Genomic DNA, 26046 nt, shown 5'->3' on the forward strand with positions numbered 1-26046 from the left:
AAGTTGATTAACATTATATATATATATATATATATATATATATATATATATATATATATATATATATATATATATATAACATCAGTTATAACGCGAATTAGTGATACGAGGGTTGTTTCAATAGTTTCCGAACAAAGAAACAATTTTTTTTAAATATCTTTCTCATTTCTCCAACCCCCTTAACTGTTTCAAATAATAGTATAACTACTATTTATCAGAGCCTAAAATTTTATTAAACGGGAGCGTAAGAGGTTTATGAAGAATTTTTACATTCATAATAATTTTGATAGCTTCTTCTTCTTTTATTATCTATAAAACGATTGTATTAATTAGCAGGATTTATAATGTGCTTATAAACCTTATTATAAAACTTTTACTCTTAGGGTATTATAGATAACTTCATAAAACCCTTATAAATCTTAAGATATTTGACAAATATTCTACAATACTTTGAAACCTGAAGAATTTTATAAAACTTAGTAGTAGGCCCAGTAACAACTTTATCTCATATTATTTCAAACAATTTAAAATTAGAAGGAAATAATCTCTTTCTAAAAATCATAATTTTCTCTGGACAATGAAATAGCAGAAAAAATTTTTTAAAAATATTAAATTTCTCTATTTGTTTGAAACAATTGTCTAAACAAATCACGTCAAAAATTCATAACCTATGTATTGTTTAATATGAAAACAGGCATAGCTGAATAATTATTGGAAAAAAAATTTATCAACATTTTTTAGATATTTGATTTTGCAATAGTTATAGAAAATCATAATTAAAAAATTAATAAACTACGAGGAATATTTACTACCGGAAGAGCTCCACGGACTTTGAAATTTATAGGCCACTTATTTATACCTTTCAACCCATTATTTATGCCAAAGGAGATTAGGAAAAAACTTTTTGAAAAATAGTGATTGAACTTTTTTCTCTACGGGATTCGATTCTTTCAAGTGTTATAAAGACACTAGAATTTTTTCAAATTTCTTAAATGACATTTTATGTCTTGAAAAAAATTTACCAGCAACTAACATATTTTTCTAAAAGTTATTCCGAATCATATGAGCTATCGCTTATATTTTTAGGACCTTTATCTCTATTCTCTATCTATCACGTGTTGGAAGGCTCTGTTCAGTTAGTACTGAAAACGTTAAGATAGTGAGAGGTATCAAACTATTGAGGCAACTCATGGTGTGGTATCAACAACAGTAAATTCAATTTTATGTTATTATCACCATGTGAAGGAATTTGAAAATAAAACAAAAAATATGCTTTTTAGACAATAACACAAAAATATTTTTTTCACAAAATTGGTGATCCATCAGTATAATTGATTAATTTTTCAAGAAATGGAGAAAAATGGGTTAAGAAATAAGAAATAAAAAGATATTATTATTTAGAAATAAAGACGATACAAATGAACCACACATTTCCAGCCGTAAACTGCACTAAGAAAATGTTTTTCACACAATTACTAATCCACAAGATATTTTTTTAATTTCTGAATAAAAAGGAATTTAAAACAATTGGCAGTTTATAATAGGTGATGGTTGTGTACCAAAAATACAAAAATATTTGAAAATAAAGATGATACAAATTAACTACTGATACATAAAGAATAAAATGTTTAAATTAGAAATTGATAAAAATGTGTTTTTCTCCAAATTCGCCAAGCATAAATGATTTATTTTTAGATGAAAACCATTTTAAAAAACGGTACCTCATAATAGGTACTGTAACTGTACCAAACAAATATTTTTAACACAAAAAGTCACACAGTTTTGAAATAAAAGCTGAAACAAATGAACTACCACTTATTTCAAACGGCAAAATGCGATGAAAGAATGTTTTTTTTATATTGGTGCATAATGAGTCAATTTTTTAATATAAAACAATTGAAAACCTCATAACAGGTGATGGTCGGGTGCTAAAAATACATTTTTAATACGAAAGGACAAAAATACTTGAAAATAAAGATTATACAAATGAACCACCACTGATTACAAACCGTAAACTGCTTTTACAAAATGTTTTTTTTTCACAAAATTGGTAATCAACAAGAATAATTGGTTGATTCTTGGATAAAAGGGAATTTTTAAAAAATGGTACCTCATAGTAGGTACAGCATATTGTTAATTGCAAAAGGTCACAAATTTTTTAAATAAAAGCTGATACAAATAAACTACCAATGATTTCAAACCGTAAACTGCAATAAAGGGATGCTTTTTTGAAAAATTGGTTATCCAAAACAATACGTGCGTAACATTTTTCAAATTAAAAGAACAAAAATCACTCGTTTGAAATGTTTGATAATGCGATTATTGTATTCTTTTTAAAATAGTAATATGGCATATTTACCAATACCAACTATGCCCAAAAAGCAATTTTCTGTAGAAAAAATTATGCACACAACAATATCTCGATGAACAGGATTAACCATAAACGATTTCTTCAGATCTCGAGATTTTTCATAAAACTTTTAAGTCGTTATTTTCCTCTTAGATTTTCTATACTTCAAACTAAACAGTCAACTTTACTTGCTAAGCTGTCTAATACTGTAGGGATGTTTTGTTCCTACACCCTTAATCCATTTTTTGAGAGCATTCAAAAATATGACTGGCTTTGCATTGATGTACGTGGTGATTACTCCCAAGTTCAAGAAAATCATTCTTCTAAAAAGGTCTGTAGTTTTCTATTATCTCCGAATATATAGCGCTACCCTCGGAATATATTGTAACCACACCTATGAAAGTAGCCAAGTACGTTCAAAATAAAAAAAATCAATCTTAAACGATGCAGACATTTTTTCGGAAAACAAAGAATAACATGTGAAAAACGACTATAATTTGTATGAATGACACCTTAAGCTTCATACATTTTCAGGAATTTTTTATAAAAAATATACAAGGTGCTAGAACGCAAGCGCCAAATTCCGATGCTTTGAAAATTGTTTCACTAATTTTGGTTTCAGCGTTTAAAAATAGTGGAGCGTGTTAGTCTTACAAACCTTTATCTAAATTGAATAGTTTATGAAAACTGGGGAAAACAAAATTTTCTTTTGATTTTGAAATATCAGAATTAATAGTAATTTTTCTAAAACTGGTAATAAACAATATTTAATTCAAATATTCAGGAGAACTTGACATCAGGAAATTTATCTTGTCGCTAGTTTTTTAGAGTGTATACAAAGGTACTACTGTTAAAAGCTCAACTTCATTAACACCTTCTAACATTACTATTTTCAAAGCAAACTTCATTACGAAAATTCACTCTGAAACGGTACCTCAATCATTATCAACATCAACAGTTAGCAGTAGTGATGAAATTCAATCTTAAATAATTTGCAATCAACTGACAAATGTGTCGCCAGTAAATATATCCGTTAATTAAATATTAATTTGATAGTATTAAGCAAAAGTGACTTTCTTCGATAAATTGGCTATTAGTCAATATATTATTAAAAATTAAATAAGTAGACTTTCGGTTGAAAAGCAGACGTTATTAGATGCAATCATATTTATTTTTAATGAGAATTTACGTGACTTCCTGGCAGGGTTGAAGTTGTAACCTACATTACCTGGTTATTCAATAAATTTAAAAAAAAAAACAAACTTCAATGCACTTCTCGAATTTATTTATTCCATTTCTGGGTTGAGAATCTGCAAGACCATCGAAATACTCTTCCACAGCTACTATAACCTCTCCGTTCAATTGATATTGTTTTCCTAGCAACACCCAGAGTTTAGAAAAAGCCATGTCTGTTGAAAAGGTTAGTTTTCGTGGAAACTTATCTTCTAAGTAAATATAACAAATGACAGACTACTGGAATACAGTCTCATTAAACTTGCAGCTGAAGGCAAAGGTGGAAACTTCCGTCCATGTATTATTCAACTGCACTCCGATGTATTCGAGGAATAACAGAAAGGAGCGCGAGATAACAGTCAAATTATGTAGGCTTTTTTAGTTAGCACCTACGAAGTAGGTTTCTATGATCTATATTCCAAGCTATTAATTGTCCTCTAGGCTTGGGCATGTTCAGAATCCCAGTTTAAAGGTATCAATGAAAGAAATGTTGTAGACCAAACCTTCAAGCGAAATTTCGATAAAGATTTGAACGTTGATTTGGATTATTTTTCTTGATTCATGAAATTAGGTTTTTCGTCAATCCGCTGTACATTACTTTTCAATAAACTAGCCTTTATAAGCAATATAATATAATTATTTCCTTTTATTCAATAGAAAATGACCAACTTCAACTCTCATAATCATTTTTTTCATCGAAATAGAGCCTAAAAATTATTGAATTGATATGTACCTTACGGACGGTTTACATTGAGTTTAGCAGCGACATTAGCTTACGCAATATTTTACTATTATACTGTTTATTACCTTTTTCGACTGCATTCATCTCTAAACATTCTGACATTATTTTTTACACTACATTTTCCATTATGGGGAGTCTTTGTAACTTTGAGATATTGATTCTCGCGATATTTTTGATTGTTCCTACTATGATGGAGTATATCCACAGCAGGATATTTGGGCTACGACTCCAATTCTTCTCTGTAAAGTATCTGCACTACATTAGAACTTTCCTGACATCGCTGCTTATCTTCTTTTAATGTTTCTTGAAAAGAAGTTTACTATCTAGGATGAGTTCCTCTGGTTTTCACTGAAAGGCTTGTCTGCACACATTGATAAGCTTGAGAAATAAAAAATGTTTCTTCCTAATCATAGTAACTAGGTAGGTCTTATTCTGTTTGACATTTGATCCTACCGATCGACACTAACTTTTTGTATAGTTTAGTCTTCTTTGAACTAAGTCACAGAGTGAAATTCTCACACAACAAAAATTCGTCTGCTATCAATTGGAAATTGCGATATTTAAGCTGAAAAAATGGTGTATTGCTTTATTTTCATTTCTGCTGTTCAAGTGTCTAGTAGTGTGAAATCCATCTGGATGTTCTACTCCTCTCGGATCAAATACTCTTTCGACAGCCGCATGTGGAGTGTTGTCAACGGTTGTCAAAATTTCTTTTGTTAATTGTACCCATACAGTCTCAATTAATATGCATTTTGACTCGAATGGAATGGTCTCTACTTCAAGGTGTCTGTTTTGATTGTCTCACTTCAGACATAATAAAAAACTAGTTTAGGATTGACAATTTAGAAAATTCCAATTATCCTGAAATAATTTGGTATTGGTCAAGAAAAAAATCATTAGAAAAAATAAGTATAGAGTTGAGAGACAATTGGAGTAGCTCAACATTATGTATTACTTAACTTTCCTTGCCATTCAAGATCAATGAAGAAGTATAAGTATAAGGGATAAAAAAAGAACTTTATGTCTTCGACTTGAATTGACTTGTGTTATTTTCCAAAATGTGAAGAATTTGAAACAGTGTTTTTGAGTGCAGATTCGTTAGATTTACCTCCTTATATATAACAAATTTTTCTTTATTAATGATAAAAATCAACACTGATAGTTATAACGAACATAGTTGAGTGGCCACTAAATACTAGTTGTCCTGTTATGCAAAAGTAAACATAAAAATAAAACTACTAAAATAAAAAAAATGTCGAGGAAATTCTACTCGTTTATACGTACGTCCAACATATAATTATCGTCAAATTTCATACGTATGAGACAGCCCACCCATTTCTTTTGTTTAAAAATTCCTTTCAATTCTATGCACGACAAGTTACTATACTAGAAGGTAGCTTTCGATGGTTGCAGTGAAAGAAATATTAAATAGTTGCCATATTTAATACGTGAAAACTTCAAATGTATCAACATAGACGAGGTTATTTAATTCTTTCAATTGGTTTAATTCGATTAGAATGTAAAGAAAATACTCCAAATATCCAATAATCTATTGATGATTTTATTACTGTCAAATCAGTCTATGATTTCAAAATCCCATGTTCGTTCATATGTTTATTTGAGAAAATATTATTTTCTAATTAGTGCTATTTGACAACAAAAAATTTCAATGATGAAATTCGTGAATAAGCTATTAGGAAGGTTCAGATTTTTTCATTCAGTGTCGGCTATGCTATTTTTTTGTAGAGATCCACAAATTTTTAACCTCTCCGTTTTTGATACCTTCATTATTCTGTTTCTGATGAAATTTGGTCTCGCAACAAGCAATTTACTTTCTATTTTTGATGTTTGTGTCCAATATGTCTTTGTTCCTATGCTTTTTTTTTCATTTAGTGTCGGTTATCAGCTTTATTCTTAGTTTTCCCAAGCTGCTTTTTATTTGACGAAATCACCAAAATGTTACCCTAACCTAACATTTGTTCAAAATGTTTTTCCCTCAGATTCCTTCCATTTTGTGTCAGATATAAGTCGCTTTATTTTTGATTTTCTCATCCGAATTTTTCTTTGTTGAAGTCACCCAAACCATACCCGACCTTTCTATGATTCTTTCGTCATTTGTCTCTGATGTTCAGGGTTTTATCTTCCAACAAGCAATGTTTAAAAATATGTGTATCTTATGCAAGAAAGTATTCGTTAAAAGGCAATCGAATCATTATAAATTGGACAGCATTATACGCCGTTATTTAGATAGATGGACTTAATTGCAGTCCTACTTGGAACTTTTTGGAACTTGAAAAATTATTATATCTCGCAAACTTGCTAAAACTGAATATTAAATTATAAAACGTAAATAGATGAGTAAAATGTACCTACCTGTAAGGGAGTTTGGTTTAAACAGGGTATCAGGCGTGAACTGAGCCCTTTTTGTACACCATCCATCCGTTTGTTATAAACGGGGATAAAGGGAGATAAATTCTTTACAAATAAAACAAAAAAAAAATATTGATTTAAATTAAATTAATCTCGTCAACCGACGCCAATGTCTGTCAGGAATATTTCGAAGAAATTGTGTCCATACAGTGTCGGCCAATAGAAATGCATTTATGTTTACGATTCGATACTTTCATTGGTAAACAGTGGAAATGATGAGTCCATGTGGACTGCCGATTTGTTGGATATTTACTAAATTTTATACAGGGAGTAAACATTATTTTTCATTTCTCAATTTGGTATTTGGTAATTTATGAAATATTGATTGATACTCGCTAAACTGTATTCTGCAATTGATATTGGAAGAATTATAACTATCTATCTTTTCGAATGAAAAATTGAATAACACTCTTTACCGCTGGAAATATATTAAGTCAAAAATAAATTTAAAAACTTTTCTTTTCGAGCTTGCGACCTAAAATATATTATAATTTATGGTTGATTTACACTGTTAATAATGTATATTATTATTGTACGAAATAGTTTTTGTACATAATTAAAATAATCAAAAAATTATTTCAACTATTTATAAATTCAACTGAAATTTTATACTTATATTTTTATATACACTTTATTCACAATGCATTGGAAAATGAGAAATTTTTAGCATCCATTTAGTAAAAGAACTATTTAAGTAATTCACGCTGATGGTGATTAAGTTAAAAAGTATGTTGTGAACATAAAGGCATCGAAATTTAAGTGAAAATTGACCATATAGGAGTTATAACAAAGAGACAAAATAATATAGTAAGAAAATGTAATGATGAAAATGATATGAACTGAAGTAATTGATGGAAAATTTATGTAAATCATTATAAAACTATAGAATAAAAGAAATGGTGTCAGAAATTCTGCAGCAAAACTAATTCATTTATCTCAAAACATTAATAAATTCGGCCTTTTTGGTTTGGTGAATTCGGCCATTGGAATTTGTGATGTAGTATTTGTACATATAAACTCAGATATTTTAAGACCAAAAAAACTGAATTAGATACCTAACCTAACGTAACTACACTTCCGGATGTTAGCAGTGTTTCTTCAGTAACTGAAGACATAAAATTGCGTATACTCCAAAAGTGTTAAGAGCACTAACGATGATTACGATTTTCTGAGAATTTTTTTCTCATGTTCCTGCTAAACTTGGATATTCCTTGTTGTTTATCTAATATAATAATAATAAAAATCTAATGTAGGAATATATTAGGTGAAAATAGTTGTCCGTTTTAATTTTCAGATACATACCTGCCTCCTGTATTCAGGTACCTGTAACACTATACTTACGAATTTACCAGTGAATTTAAAACGACTTTCGGGGAACCGTAGGGTAGGTAATTAATTTGGTCGAATTTGCTTTCCTTGATACTTAGGTCGAACAAGTTTTTCTACATGTCCACATCCGGTTTGTATACCAGATTTAACACCATGTTGCTTTGTAACTTTTATCGAATATAAATAATGCTCTAATTGAAGGATTTTTGCCAATGCGAAGAACCCGTCACTTATGGATACAACGTTGGAATAAATGCACCCTTGTTAGGGTAGAACATCGAAAAAGTTCAATGATTGTTTTTGATTAAATAATTTACCGCATTCGTTGATCATACCTCGTAGTTATATATTTAAGGTCAGCAGACTACCTGTAAATCTCGACCTCGACGCATTTTCTCATTGAAGTCTAAAATAACACATTTGTGAAGATTTATTATCCGCTTACAATGACTAGAAATAACAATGTTTTTCAAGTGCCAGCGTTAAAGATAACAGAGTAGCAATCGCCGTAACCATTATGTTAAGTGGGAAAAAATTCAGTGGGAATTTTGAAAGAAATTCAATCGTCACGTAACTAACATTCATGACTTAATAGAATTTTATATTTTCCAATAAGAAAAACTGTTAGTTCTCCTTACATTTAAAACAAAATGATGCTATCGATGTCTGCATTAAATTCGAGTCGATTAAATTCTAACTATATTTAATATTTGCCTTAGACGCGTTTTGTCAAACATTCATTGAAAGCAACAAATTATTAGGTCGCAATGCACCCGCAGTATGTCGACGGGCATTGTCCTACATCAGGATAAAGTTTTCGCCAATGAAACCGGGTGTGAGGAACGGGGTGATCCCCTAAAATTTCTTCTACATATGTATCGTTTCATCGTTAATCCCTCCGTTCCACCGCCAATTCCAATACAAACCAACTCGATTTTTGCTTCCATCGAAATTTTCGCCCAAACCATCCAGGAACTCCCTCTAAAAGCCAGATTTTTTTATACAACACTGCGCGAATTTTTTTCCAGGTTTTCTGTAGACTTCGTCCTCTTCTATGCAGGCACACTCCTCGCGCTTGTCTGAGTTCTTGTTGAGCTCGATTTCTCTGCAATTGTTTGGCCATCTCTCTTATGTATCTTTTTCTTACAAAACCGCGTTTTCGATGAAAGTTTTCAGTCTGTTGGTAATGATGGTAAACTCTGGAAACAGCGGACTGATTCATATTCAGCACATTGGCCACTTCTTGTCGCTTGTGCAAGTTAATCACAAATTGTGTCTATTATCAGGTATCAGGTAGCATAGGTAGGTCAGGTAGATAACCTTTTCATAAGGGTCAGTTACCTCTAGCACTTTGTAAACAAGCATAAAAAGGATGGTTATCTATCATAACATATTGTGGGACTGTGAGTGCAATAAACACTCATCATTTGGAAGCTAATATTATTACCTTTAAAATTTTACTCAGGAAAATATAATTTGGTGTTTAGTTTTTTTGATTTTGCGATTTCAGAGTTGTCGCCTGAGACGACTTTTTTGCTTACGAGTGTATATTCATTAATGCTACATAATTTATGAATAAACTAAAATTAGAAATAGCATCGTATTACTTTACCCCCTCTAAATCAATTTATAACTTTTTTTCTGTATTTTAATATAAATTCAAAGAAATTTTTCATAATTATCAAATTGAAAGCAACCAAAATACGAAATCTGATTTAGATTAATGAATTTTGGTTCCTACAGAATTATAAACAGACTTTTCTCTTTGTTTCAGAGTTTGGCCAGCAGTTTAATAGAAGAATAAGTGATTAGTAACTAATTAGAATTTTTTTCAAATAAACTTTTGACAACAAAGGACAAAAAGTGACCAGTGGATATGTAAGATATTTTGTTGATGTAGGTTAAGTTACATTGTTTTAAAAATTTTACGTTCCCCTGTATAAATTGGTTTTTGGATCTCAAGGTGGCTGCAAAAATTTTCAATTTCGATAAAAATGAAGATTTTCGCAAAAACGAAGGTGCAATATGGGTAAGAGTCCGGTAAATAATCAGGTACACTGAAAAAAAACATTACATCTGTCCAAACTATGGAATTGAGCTGAATATATTTCCAGATGTCGAATAATTAGGTATAGTAATAATTACAGTAATGTTATAATTAAATAGCTAATTCTTCAGGGTAGTAAATCGATTCTTTTTCATCGTACTACCTTAGCAGAATATTCGTTATCATTAAATTGACGGTATATTATTTGAATGATCAAAACAAAAAACAATCAGAAATTCTGTGGTTCAAATCCTGTTCTCTGAATGATTTTCAACTTATTAACTACCATGAATTTTTAAAAATCCAACATTTTGTATTTTCTTCAGTAAAAAGTTTTCTCCTAGGACTCATTTTGTGTAGTACAATAAAGTTTTTCCCAACACATTATCACCGAAGAATTTTCTTTCTCGAACACATAATTTTATACTTTTAAACCACCTAACATGCAGGTTAGTTCTTTGTTGGATCTTTGAATAATCATTTCTACGTATCATATATACATACATTCAGAAATAACAAAATGAAGTTTTCAAATTCAGATTATTTCGATTTGATATTTCAGCAGAACGATGAATTAGCTTTAGTTTTTTTATATCGTTTAGTTCCAATTTTCCTGTATAAATGCTACAATTGTATACAACCGATATATTAAAGAACATCCTGTCTCAACAACTTTCAGTGTACCTGAATAATTAATAATACCTTTTACACGTAAATTTTGTTTAATGATGCTACGTTATTGATTTTTTAGCGTTTGTTCAAAATGAAAAATTTGTAATATAAAATTACGGTACTAACTGGTTTTGTTGAATTTGTTATTAGTATTGGATAATGTTAGTTTTGTTAACAATATAAGACATAATTTACCTTTTTTTAAACGATATTTTTCAATCCTATTGTTTTATATGAATATGGATTTTCCATCGAACGGAATAATCCATTAATAAATATATCCTTACTAAAATATTTGCAAGACATTGGGGCATATGCGTTTTCTTAGAAATTATTGTAGCTGGCCCAACTTAGAATTTTATCCGAGGTTTAATACTTCTAGTATATTTATTAAACTTTCCAGCACCTCCATCAAATGCAGATATATTTCTTTTAGAATTCTAAACACCTGGTTCTGGACGATTTTTATACCAACTACTGTAATTATTCCCAATTATAGCGATAGTGATAGGATAAGCTCTAATGTCCTAAGTTGTATTTACGAATCCTAGTCCTCTCGCATGTTTATTTTTACTGATGTCTCTAAAAGCTCCTTCGTAGAGGGAGGTGCCTTTTATGCTCTATATACCAATGTGTCTAAAAAATTCAAACTATGTAGACATGTATCCAAATATAAAGAGGAGGCGATAGCTGTTATTAAGGCTCTTAGCTTTACAATAGAATTAAATTTCAAACAGTCACTTTTTGCTACCGATTCTTTGTCCGTTTCAGAAGAAATTAAATATGTATATGAGCATACCCGATTTCCACTTAAACCTATACATATTACAAATAAATTAAGTTTATTAAAAAGCGGTGTACATTTTTATGGACAAAGGGCCATTTTGTCTATTTTTGAACGCAGAAGTAAATTGGAGGAAAATCTGCGGTCACTACTGGTCAATATATTAACCAAATCGAAACAAACCCAATTCTTGAGTCAGGACTGGGAATGTTATACAGTCATCACCTTCAATATTCGAAAATATAGATGTCTGATCCTAAGAATCCGTGGTTTTATAACCAATCTACTCCTAGAATATACTTAACAAGCCTAATTAGAATGAGATTTAGGTATGCCTGCTACACCTACTCAAGATAAAAATCCACAGCAACGAATCATGCGATTACTTCGATGATAATTGTCCTTTTTGAGTGTGATATTCTAAAGATGAGAAGCTGCAAAAGAATATTAAATGATGTTTGTTTTGTTGTACAACGAAAGTACCTCGATGGATATCTAGGCGAAAAAAGTGTGCTTGATATAATTTTTGCAAGGTTAGATTGAATTGCTTGTAATGATGTGATCATATTTTGATATATTGTGGTTATAATTCACTAAGAGCATTCCAACTATTCATAATCTGAAGAAACCGTTCCCTTTTTAAGTATTACCCAGTTTTTCTTTTCTCAACTTTCCTTTACGATAATCCTCTTCGAAATTTAATAAATCTACGTCTTTGATCTCTTTTATGGGTGCTAATTCATCAAGTTTTTGTCCATTAGCTGCAATTTAAAAAATTTATTTATTATAATGCCAAATAATCGGTTTACAGAATTCGATACCAGAACAGGAAGAATGTATCAATGAATATCAGAAATTTACTCTTAAAAATATCAATCCAGAATTGTTAATCCATCAGCTAAAAACAGATATATAATTATATTAAGAAATCAGTATTTTTTACAGATCATTGAGCAATGTCGCTGTTAATTCAACAATAATTGTTCATTGTAATTGGCATCCAAAGAAGAAAAAAGCTGAAATTACAGAGTTTGTTGATTTATGAACCATTCTCACAATTAAATTGGACGAAGTGAGGGGCTTGCTTTAAAAATTATAATTTACAGTCAGAAGACCATTTAATGGGTTCACCTGGTACAAACTATCTTGTATTGGCGGCTGAGCCCAACAAACTCTGCTGATCTACACATTTAACTATTCACAATGAATGTTTCTAAATAAATTACTGGGGCTTCGTATTTCTAGGTTATGTTTCTAAGTGTTTACTTCACAATTTCGATTTTTTGCTTTGGTAGTTTTTCTTGAGTTTTTTCGTATTTACAGAGATTTTTGAGCCTTTGCTTAGTACTTTTGTAATAATTGAGTTCTTATCTTCTAAAGTGTCTTATTTATCGATAAGTGTATGCTGATATTTCCATATAATGTGGGTGCAGTTATTTTTATAACAAAAATAAATTATCAAAAGAAAGTTTGAAAATATTGAAAAGCAGACAAAAGCAATCATTTCAATTGAGAAAGAAAAAATGAAAAAATAAATGAAATTTATTGTTCATTGTTCTGCTATAATTCTTTCACATTATTTCATATATTTTTAGTTTCATTTTAATTGATTTTGTAATAATTAACGATTAAAAATAGCATGCAATTGTTATTCATTTACAAAGAAAAACAACTTGCGGTTAAATTAAATTTTATCATCTTCATTTTTGAGTTTATCAGAAAAATCAATGCATAATTTTTTATCAAGAACTATTTAGAACAAAATGTGTACAAAACAATTACGACAAGCAGTATTATCACGAACATAACTTAGAAATGCGAAAACCTTGTTTGATTTGTCCTGGTTAATTGATTTTCATAGATACGAAAACTGACTTTGAAATGATCATAACCTCAAAATAGAAACAACATCAGATCATCTTTCGCAACAAAACATACCATCTTCATCATATAAATAGCATTTGGAATTACAGTATTAACAATTATTGCTGTAACAATTACACGCAGCAGAGAATTGGATAATTAGGAAAATAGATGAGATAAAAAGAATACCGTCGAGAACTAAGGGAAATAACATAGAAAATAAAGATATCAGAGAAGTAACGGAACAGAAAGAAACTATAGTGGAAATAAAATAATGAATTCTGCAAAATAAAAAAAAAACAGAGTGGAAGACTAAGATATGCATAAACTAAATAAGTAAGATGGTACATAACAGTGCAATCAATAGTATCAGTGGCAACTCTAATAGAATTGAAAAAATTTACATGTGAAGCTGAAAACACAAAAAAATCAGAATTCATTGAATGCCTTCAAAGGTAAATTCGGAAATTATGTTTCGAGTTAGATAGATGTTTATGTGGCACATGACTATTGATGACAGCAATTGTGGCCGTTCCAGCATCCTCTATTTGTAAATTTCTTAAAGTGAAGTAGATAACAAGGAAGATACAGAGAATAAGTAAGAGTAGGTTACCGAAATATCAAGTGTAAATGATATAGTAGATGTAAACTTTGTTCAAACAAGGCTCTACGAATATTAATTGAAAATATAAAATTGAAATTCAAATAATTATCTTTGGAGGATAAAATGCTATAAAATTTTTAATAAAACTGGTTTGGTTATATATATATATATCAAGAATGATGAATGCGAATTTTGTGGGTAGGTACTAGAGACACAACAGAATTTTAATAATCGATAGTTAACTTTAAAATGTTGCTTGTTAGTGGATAATTTCCCTTTGAAGGTTTTTCTTTTGAAACAATCTTGATGAATGGATTTGGTAGAATTGAGTCTCTTTTCTTTTCCTCATAAATGATCTTAATTTTTGGGCCAAGAAATTCTTAAGAAGTCTTCGCTAATGTCATATGAAGATCTAACTCGGTCGATAATAAGTGAAAAACCTATTAATTTATTGATAAGATTATTGAATAATTTGAAAAATATTGCTTAAAAGTTTAGTTGTGATAAAAGTGTCTATTTTATTGTTAACAAAATATATTTCAATCAATGGCTTATTATAACTTACAGCAAAATATTCAGACATATTTTCTAAATGTTTTGATGTATCTATTTTCATAAGATTCTTATATATACGAGGTAACTTATCGGTTTTATAACAAAAATAACTTATTGCTTTTTATTTGTGGATATTTTAAACTGTTTACCTCATATATGTATATTCATGCGTAATAATTTTGTGTCATACTTACACATCAATTCTAAAAATAAAGGGTGAAATATATTGAAACAGTCTCATAATTATCACAAGTTGATCTAACATATAGGTGCAGTACATGTAGAACATTTTTTTCTTAGTAATGACGAATAAACGTCATCATTTCCAGTTAAATCACTTGGAAACTATAAGTATACAGTGTGTCGTATTTAGAATGAAGTCACCTTCATATTTTCATTGTTTGGAATAAATTTTACCCAGTATACAGTATGATGGGCATCAATTTGAAGATAACCAGATAGTGGACAAATATGGCCAGTTTTTTATATTTTGTGCCTCATCAGAGAGATTCATTCTGAGGTATTCTATTAAGAGCAGGATACTTCTAAAAAGTCGCTGAGGAGATAAAGAACCGATAAATCTCGTTCTAGACTCTATGAGCAGTCTAAATTTATATATTTGATAGTGCTGAATCCAAGTACAATTATTTATTTGTTAAATTGAGGAAATATGATGAAAACTAACTATCAAACTAGTACGAAGTTGGGAGAGTATTTGACTAAAAATTAAAAAAAAAACTTTTTACATGAAATGAAATAATTATATCTTTAGTCCAAACAGAAAGTACTCGGGAAAAAATTAGGTAGAGCTGAATTTTACCCATTTGAAAGAATATTAATTTTTACAAAATACCCCTAAAATCCCCTGGGGGCTTTCTCTCCCAGCTCCCATCAAATTTTCAAAATGCCAACATTCACGGAAACTCTAATAACTGAAAAATAGTCCAATAAGATCGTGTTTTTTTTGTTTTGTGTGTTATTAAATTTAGATTTGAATTATTTGATTAATTTGGAAACATATGCCTCAATTTTAATTGCTTTTTATAAAAATTTATATTTTTAATGAATATAACCCAAAATGACCGCTAAAATATTAGTTTTCTAGTCACATTAAAAATGAAATTCAAATAAGAAAATTAAAAATTTGGTTTTTAACATACGTATATCAATCTTTCAATCCTTGAGATTGGAAAATTATTTACAATTTCTACTTTATGGTGGTTTAGTTATCATTTACTCTAGGTGGTTAAATTCCTTTCGGAAGAAGTCGCAGTTATCTAACTGTACTCCAAATATCATTTATGAAAGTGTTGAAAATGTCACTGCATGTTCTTGTTAATAGATACAGAAGATAATAAATGAGCTAAATACTCTGTATAAAAGTGTGAATATTTGAATTTAAATTCTTTCATTTAACGAAAATATGAAAGTGCCTGAATCTTATATACAAATATCTGATAAATGACATCTCAAATGATTCATAAAAATGTTGGTGTAAGAATAGCACAAGATCCAAATGTAAAATTTATGCGTTATATTTTGTTAAATATTGTAAAAAAATGTCCTCGTTGTTAAAACTTGGATTTATGTAAAAAGAGCTTTGATTTTGCTACATTGGCAAAAGTGTAAAGTTTTAGTGATTCTCTGTATATTATATATAAAAAAGTACTAGATGATTGTACGGTGTGTGTTGAGATAGGAAGATGTACCTTATTTGTAAAGTAGTAGTTCTAATCGAAAAATTAGAAGGAAAATTATAAATATTACATGAAAAGATATTTCTAAATGTGTAAAATAAATATACATAACAAATTCATATTTTTTCATTTTCATCACCTTTTACAACCTGACAAATATTTTGTTGGATATCAAAAGAGTTTGCGACAGACTTCTAAAGTTGTTTCGGGAAAATTCCTTTAAAAAGTAGCTTTCCATTCATTGCATCACGAATACCTGCTTAAAAAATATTTATTCTTCCAATTATTATCATTTTATATATATAAGTGAAAAGAAATAATACACCAGCACTTTTTCCACTTTACCACAATTGCGACAAAACTTTTCATGACAAAAACTGAAGAAAAATAAGATTCGGCGTATTTTAATAGAACAAATACCACGAGAACTGTGTATAGCTTTGAACTTACAAAACTTCCTGAGAAGGGCTTCAGATGCACCAGGTAATTATGATAGAATAAAATCGATAAAATTCAGATTTGATGAATTTTGACTTTTCTAATCACTTCTATTGAGATGATTAGGTTCAGTTTCGGCACTTAATATGATCTTCGTAATTTTTTCTGTATTATGACCTCTTTTTGACGATAAAGAAACTTAATACAATTCTTCTAACCAAAAAGAAGCTACGAAGGCCTAAGCTAACATGAAAAACATCGATTTTTTCTGAAGACGATACATTATTTAACTTACTGTATGACTAAGAACAAATTAATCAGTGCTAGTATGCTTGATTGAGTTTTAGTAAGGATACAAGCCAGACCACAAGCTGAAAAGCAAGACCAGGTTGATTTTGGGCTTACATACTTGGTCTTGGACTTGGTTTTGTAATGTCATGTTCTTGATCTTGGTGTGTCTTTAAAAATCTTATATATTTGCTAAATCTCTAATATTGCTAATTTTAATACAAGAAAATTGTTGATGTGTGAATTGTTGTATATTTACAATATTAACCAATACTTAAAGCATTTCATCACAAACTTCTACTCAATACTAGAATTTTTTGAATATTGTAAGAGATTTTATTACACACCGAATTGATTTTTCTTACTTACAATGGCCATTTAGTTATGGTTTTAGTCTTTCAAGCTGTCAAGTGATCGTAATCTTGAAAGAACAAAATCAAATATTACTTATTCCTAAATATTTTGAAGAAGAGCATATCAATGTGAGAAAAAGTAATTTTGCAATATTTCTGACAGTAATAGATGTATCTCAATACACTATGCCAAAGAAAAAAAATAAAATTATGACTACCATACTACCATAGAAAGAGCTACGTCTCAACTTTCTTATTACAATTTAATTTGCATAAAAGGCTAACATTATTGTATGATTTTGATATTTATTATACAAGAACAGATGGAATAAGTCGTTTTATTATTGATAATAATAATGAATTCGATAATTAGAGTAAGGATACGTTAAATTTTGACCGGAGAAACTTGTTTCCGCATAATGACTGAGGAATTCTCTGGAGAATAATAATAAAATAATAGTAGATTTAATTACTGTGAATCGGTTAGATTTTTTAAATGTTCAACCATTGAATCAAAAACTTTCTTACAGTTTTTTTAAAGAAAGAAAAAATAATATCGCATTTCCAAATATATTTTCCATTTATTTAAATCTCTTTTTCTCTTTTTCACTTCAATGAGTTGAATATCTCGTTTTATTGGTGATTGAATTCCTAGACCCAAGATGTTTATTTAGTATGCATCAAAATGAAAGTTGAGTCTACCAGATTCAGTCAGAAAATACACTAAATTATTCTATTACAAACAAAAGCACAATGAAAAGCCTTGACTGGAAATATTATTGATGGGCTTCTTTCGAGATGGATTTCATTAACTTTCATCTGCCCCATCAAATGTCAGGAATAGTAAAAAATGTTTTTTTTTCACCTCTTTTCCATTTTTGGGTAAATCTAAAAAGTATATAGTGCCAAATCTAATGAATAACTTGATATGTGAAACTTTCAGGTGAACTTGCCAATCAAAAGCATCTTGTTGCAAAACGTTTTGTAGTAGTGGAGAAAAAAGCTTGAATTCTTCATCTCCACATATTACTGCGCAAAAATTCCAACTCCCCCTTATAAAATCCAAAAGTTACTTCAGTTGGAACGTACTCTAATTGCATTATGCCCTCTCAATCGAAATAAGCAATGATCATCATGCTCGACTTTGATTAAGAGCGAAGTTAGTCACGGAGAATATAGAATTTCTATTTCAAGATGATAGATATGGGCCTTACATTGATCTCATGTTAGAATTTTGATAAGGAAATCTGGACGTGCACGTACACAACTTCTCGACGATTTTCTCTTTTTCATCAGTTAAAATTCACGGTACTGTCTCGTCACATTTCATGATTAAGAATTAAAATGGGACATTCATTATGCTCTTGCACAGATGTTACAGTTTTTGAACATTTTCATCTGTTTTGGTGATCAGAGGTCTGAAATATGAAATACTGAAAGCCAAAATCGAAATGGAGTATAAGGTCCATGAGGAATGAAAACAGACAAGTTTAATAAAATTCCAAAGAACATAAGCAAATAATATAACAAAAACTGAAATAAAACGGCTTACTGCTACGAAATGTCCAAAACAGGGTGTTGCTTGTCGCCGAATCCATTAATGACCTACTTAGAGCATACACTATAGATGTGGGAGCAGAAATGCAGTGGAATGGGAATATTTCCTAATGATCATCATTACGGCATAGATGCTTTGCTTCGCAGGCTATCAAGGCTATCAAAAACTCATAGAAGAGTATAAGAAATGGGGTCTCGAAGTAGACATAAGAAATAGTGAATGGGAAACAGTCCAAGATATCGACCTGGAGGACAGGGCACACATAAAATACCGCGAGGAATACAAGTATCAGGAATGAAAATACCACAAAACGGAACACTCGAAATTTGAATATTATGGTACCAAATCAAAAATGGTATCAATATCAGAAAAAAAACAACTAATATATATAGCACGATCTTTAAGAACATTGTAATATATGGTGGCAAGTGTGAAAGATCAAACAATTTATGGAAAATCTGCGAATAGCCTTCTGGAGAAGAGCATCTGGCACATCCGGGAGAGATTATATAAAAAATGACAGAATTAAGAAAATCACAATCACAAAACAACTGGTATCATCATTTGCAAAGAATGCCAGTGTACAGGAGATTCTTCTTATTCACCTTTACTACATCATTAAACTATAAACAAATAAGTAGTGGACTGTATTTACTATTTAACTAAATTGTACTTTGAAACTAACACATTTATCCACTCTTGCTAATTGACATCAACCAAAATACATAATATATAAATATATTATAAGATAATGGCGCGATAATAATCACACGCACACTACCAATGCCAAAAAGCAAGTGTTACATTTCTTTTTCTATTTATCTTTCGGCCCAGCGTTAGCCGACGGGAGACAAGCAAAAAAAGGTCTAAAAATAGAAACCACAATACAGCTTGTTGCCATGATAACAAAATTCAGTATATGCGGCGAACAGATTAATAACAAGAAAGAAATATACATATATACGAGGTGCGTTCACAACAGTCAGACAACAGAATACCCAAACAGATCCTAAAGTTGACAGCACAAGAAAAAAGGAGAAGAGAAAGACCACGAGATAGCTTGAGAGAGGGTATAGATAAGAAAACGCACAACAATGAACTAATATAAAACCTATGGGAGGATAGGCGGTTAGAAATCGGAAAACGTCTTGTCTTTGCCAACTATTTTATGACTAATATAGTTTATAACATGCCTCTAACAAAAGTGACATTAAATTATTTCTTGACAGATGATCGCCAACCTCAAAAATTTTCTATGAAGGTCATTCTATGGATTATAATTCTGCCAAAGAGTTAATAGTTGTGAATAATTACCTGTTCAAAATAATCAGTATATTGATGAAAAACTAATTCAAATATTGTAATTTATGCATAACTTCCAGATTTTCGAAAACACAAAATCAACCTTTATAACGACATAACCTATCAAAATTCAACGCCATTTGTAATGCTGTAACTTTCGTTTGGATGTATTTTAAATTCAAAATAACAAATGATAAGCAAATAAGATCAATAAACTCCCAAGTTTGTGTCTTATTGACACAAGATTTTTTTAACGTAATGAGTCAAGAGTTCATGGGAACTGTATTTTACTACATTTCTTGTTCAATTGATAGAAGTAATGCTCTTAACATCTTCATATATATAATTTCTTCATTTTTACATTTTATTTCGATCATAATTTCAGTCCTTGAATTTAATGATTCTTTGACATTTATTGTTTCAAGTTGAAAACGGAAATTGCTTTTGTTCAAGATACATATTTCACGACAGACAGTAATCTCACTAAAGCAGCTACAGTAGCAGACTGGCAGGACGGAATGAGATCAAATTTGTCTCTATCTGTCAGAACATACGTAGTATGTACATACTAGTTGAAATATAGATGCATTATGAGTGAATCCTGCTATAAAATATGTATTACTTCAGGCCTTGTATTATCTGAGGACTAGTATTTGTTAATACCAATTTAACCTCATTGTCACTTTATGCTTGCTTTAAGTACAATAGCTAACTGCAAGTTTCATAATCCTACCCTAACTGGCACTTAAACTGAAGGTTTCTTTAGATTAACATAGTTGTTAAAGTGAACTAGTCCTATAATCAATTTTCAACTGCTTTAAGACGTTAAAGGAGGTTGACAATACCCTGTTCTTTTCCAATATGTTTTGTGAATAACATTTCTTTTGGCTCGATCTCTGGTGGCAAACCGTTGTGTTTTGTATTTGCGATTTTAACTCTTCAATTTAATTATTCTACTACATTTATTGTATTCACGTTTTCCAATTTTGTATCTACGAGTGCAATATCCGCTGGCACCCACTAAAAGATATTCTTCCTCAAACTACCTTCTCAAAGCACAGTTATTGAATATTGTCTCTTCTCGTGAATGCATACGATGAATCCGATGCATCGGATATACAGTTTGTACGTTTAATGCGAAAAGCTCCTAAAAATTCTACGTTTTCGTCGTGTGGTGTCAATATATTTTCCGTCTTCGGATGAGCTTGATGTCGAACTTTACGTAACACGATATTTAGCTATTATGCCATAAGCCTTTCATTTTTTAGAACTTCTTAAAAAGACGCCTGAGTCAGCTCAGAATTCAAACACCTTTACCTTAAAGTTCAAATTAAAAGGACTAAATGGCAATTGTGAAACGTGCGAGTTAATTTAATGGAAACTTCAAATTTAAATATTCCTTTGAATGTATTATGAAACTGGCCTTGAGTATATTTTCCAAATAATATCTTTACTTTAATTTTTCAAATAATTTTAATCTTGTTTTTGGAGATATGAAACTAGAAATGTTATTTTTATTTTGTTAATTATTATTCCTGTTCTAATTTTTGCTTTAGTATTGAGACATAGGAGTGACGCCTTATCGTCCAGCCATCAAGTATTTTAATATAAGTAAATATCGGTAAATTTAACAGTGTCGTAGTCTTTATCGTTACACTGGCATCAAGTAGTCGCGAATGACATAGCTTTTTATGTACCCTCAATACTTTAAATATCGGCGACTGACACAAAAGTAGAAATTTCAAATAAAGCGGTACCTCTGGTCATTAATTTATTAAAATATTTACAGTTGTTAACTGTAACGTATGAATCTTAGTTTATTAACTTTTACCTATTAAATTTAGTAATTTACTTGATATTATAATTTCATTCATAATGATATACTACGGTTTTTCCATTACAATTTATCTTCATGATCAAGCAATCATTGTGTAATTTAATTACCCAGAAAAAAACATCGAATGTCAAAGCTGCAATTTAATTCTAATCACATATACGAATACAAAACTACAGCCTATATCAGCTGGAAACTATACACACAACAATAATTTGACCCTTGATTTATTAGAACAATATACACTAGTTTACACATTTTCACTTTTGTATATACCCGAAAACAAATGTTTACAAACGTATTACGTAATCTACCTTCCTTAAACCTAATAATTATTTTTAATTTTCAACCCTTCATGATGATTAATATCTAATATTCGTCAATTGTTACATAATGTACGATATCTCTTCTCAAATCCAATTGAAATGTTGAGTAGTAAGTACAAATGATGTTCAAAGGAAAGATGACAAATCATTCTTTGAATAATGTATATCTTCATCATTTTTGATTTCCTATTGCAAACCAAGATAAAAAGTGGGTACGACATGTGTTTTGCGTAAGTTATTGAAATATTTAATTAAAATAGTCAACTAGAGATATCACAATTCCTTCCGTTTGTTTCACTAACATTATAGAGAGAACCCAGGATGAGAGTGACTATTACGGAGACAGTGGGATGCAATGTTAACAATAAGGTATTTAGACCAGGGTAGAAGCCTCTAAAAATAATAAAAATTGATCGGTTTACCTCGATTTACAGCTAAACTACAATTTTTAGATATTTATTTAAATTTTGGTCTCTAATTACCTTTAGTTTATCAATGTAACATGGAATCTGACATTATTTAGTGTAATTATTGTGTAAAATTTTAATAAATCGCTGAGAATTTCACAAATCCTAAAAAAATTAGAGATTTTTTGGTAATATTTCTTATATAATCAGAAAGTAGAGATTTCAACGAATAAAATCTCACAGACATCTTAAAATTGTTGAAATTTTACTAGAGAATCTTCGATTAAATTACGGGACTTCTTCGATATTTGGTCAAAATAAGGTTAAAAAATAAATATTTCGAATCAAATATATCATAGGGTATTTGGGGCATAAAAAGGTAAGTTTTCACGAAATCTCGTTAAAAAAATGTTTTTAGTAAAAGATGAAAATAAAAAACCAAAAACTTAATACATAAATTTTGCGTTTTTTCATAAGACTTTGCCGAAAATCCAGATAAACCATTTTGTACCCTTATAAACTCACCCGATTCCCATCCCCCACCTCATATCACCCGTAAATCATTTTTCCCTTAATTTTTATCATATTCTTTCCTTTTCCAAAACGTTTCATCTTACTTTTATTTTTTGTTGGTTTCAAAAATTATTGGCCCTGGTAAATAGTAAAAGTTGATTCTTCCGTCAAGACAATTTTACATTCGACATATCTAATTTGTTAACCTGAAATATCTCGTCCACGTACATAAATGAGGTTTAATTATAATTTTTCAAAACAGAAAGGGAATACCAATATTCTTTTGATATTTCGGGACATTTTGAATAGTCCAAGAGCTAGCTACATAAAAAAGAATCGAAACGGTTCCCAAGATCAGAGCCTGAAAGTTGTGAGTTAAACATCATTAAATGGCTACTCTGCCGGTGTGAAACGTTTGCGTATGGAAATGCCAGCCGGTTTTCCACGTTGTATGACTTGCGAGAAAAATCGAAACGGTTTCCACGTAAAAATTGTTTAGAAATGTTCTTAAGGTCTTAACTAACAGCGGTAAAGCAGTGGCAGAAGTTTAGTCGTACAAAAAACCCTTGCCAGAGGCGATTGAAAAGTGTCGGAAAACTCCCCCGAAAAATCGATACGGATCCCGCGCCCAACTTTTTTCCCAACATTCTTTAGCTCTTAACTAAGAACTGTGCGTGATGGCAGAAGTTTTGGAAGACAATAAACCCTCGGCAGGGATTATTTTGACGGAAAATGTTAACAAATACACGATTATTTGTTAAGTTTGCAAGTTGAGGCTAATTTTATGTATGTTATTACAATTATTTTCAAATTCTACCCCAATTTAAACGCTTTCTTTTATCTGTTTCCAAAACGTAATAATTTCTAGAAAACCACTTGAAAACTATAATATGTTGAAAATAGATGTTTCAAAGATGAGGCGGCGGAGATCTTTGTGGATGATATCCATCAATTGATATTTTTTTGAGTGCTGACGAAGACGATGTTGAAAAAGAAGCAATTCTATTTTCTAATAGAATTTACATTCTACATTTTTTCTACTCTATTACAAAATGGTTCATTGAACGTTTATTTCTTATTTTGAATGCCTTGATACTGAACACCCCAAAATATTTCATATAGATTGGATTAAATCTTTATTGCACCGTAAAATTGTTTTTGTAAGATTGCCATTGTTTTGGAAATCTGAAATTACTAATCACTGTGTACAAATCCAAATTAACGTAGTAATTTTCTCAGATAATTCAAAAAAATTTACTGAGGTGAGGTGTATTTTACGAACTTTAAATATGAATCTTATTTGGTTAGTAATTATACAGAACTATTTATTATTTTTCTATAACAAACTCTGAAGTTTTACTTTTTCTTCTTCTTATCCTTTTCTTTATAATTAGCATTTTGATCTACTGTTTTATAGTAAAATTATACAAACATTTTGTGATTTGAGTCACTATAAAAATATTGACTAGATGGCGGTAGCTATGTCGATTGATTTACGCTTGAGTCTATAGCACTTGCGTTAAAACTTCCTACACATTTTTGGTGAAATTTCCTGAGACATTTTCAACACTGTATATTTTCAACTATATAAGAGTGTTGAGTGAAAAGTTTCCGACCTCAACCTGAAGGTGTCAGCACTTATCAATATAAGTCGAGATTTTTCTGAACTCGAACTCGATCGAGCTATAATTGAGTATTTTTCTATTGAAAGACAATACGCCTACGCAAATGGTAAAGTGGCTAAACACTGTGTACGGAGACCCTGTATTATCATTGAGATCGTAACATTTTGAGCACTTGAATTCAAACGTGGCTGTATCAGCTTGACTTATGTCGAACATGCACGACTGCCAAAAACTGCGACCACCGGCGATATCATCAATAAGTTCACCAAATGGAACCGGCTGACCGTTAGATTAGATTAGAGAGATAGAAGAGGTTATCGGCTTGTAAAAAAAAACGCATTTGCGATATACTGACTGAAGAATTATGCATTTGTAAGCTATCCGGCCGTTGAGTGCCTCATTGACGCGATTCAAGCACAATTCGTTGTAAGTAAGTATCACTTACAAGAGAGAGATTGTGAGTAGACGAAAACGTGAAGATCTATGTTTAAGAGAAAGATGACAACAATTATTTGGATGGGTTAAAAGGTTAGAGTATGGATGGACTAAATGTATAAACTTAAAAGATGAATATGGTAGAAAAAAATATGTTTGTATCTTGTTTCTTTGCTTAAAAACTTTTCCCACAAACCTTTAAAGCCAACTTCTTATTTTCTATTAGAATTGATATTGCAAGTTTATCAATATTATTAGAGAAAAATCATTAGAATGACGATAATAATGACCGAAATCTGCATCAAATATTCCAATATCGTTATTTTTTTGTAACTTTTAGGTACATTTTCACATACAACTATTAAAACAGCAGAGAGAGGCAGAATTCACTCCTTATACCGAATTCCTCTCACATTTTTCGTATTTTCCGCATAACCGAACATTAGGTCCAATGTTACTAATTCAAAAATATCTTCCCTATAATTTAGCAACAGCGTTTCCTTTCTTTGTAGGTTATTTCTTCTGTGTTTTGTACGTATATTCGGAGAGGGGAATATTCAAATGAATTTAAAATCGATTGCCTTCAAACTTCTAAATGAACGGATTAATATTTTAACATTTACAACTTTTATATCTCTCGTAAAACCTTGAATAATTTGAA

At 30.2% G+C, this 26046-nt stretch overlaps 1 protein-coding gene across 2 annotated transcripts in view; it reads left to right on the forward strand.

The window, feature by feature from the left end:
• LOC130444850 (homeotic protein distal-less-like) overlaps positions 1–16422 on the forward strand; it is a 174650-nt gene extending 158228 nt beyond the window's left edge. For both annotated transcript variants that reach the window (XM_056780140.1, XM_056780141.1), the window contains exon 5: positions 9859–16422. In XM_056780140.1, the coding sequence (XP_056636118.1) occupies positions 9859–9877 (19 nt within the window). In that variant the 3' untranslated portion in view covers positions 9878–16422. The remainder of the gene's footprint in view (positions 1–9858) is intronic.
• Positions 16423–26046: the final 9624 nt, after the last annotated feature.

This window comes from Diorhabda sublineata, chromosome 6, assembly GCF_026230105.1.
Source record: "Diorhabda sublineata isolate icDioSubl1.1 chromosome 6, icDioSubl1.1, whole genome shotgun sequence".
NCBI classification, from domain to species: Eukaryota; Metazoa; Arthropoda; class Insecta; order Coleoptera; family Chrysomelidae; genus Diorhabda; species Diorhabda sublineata.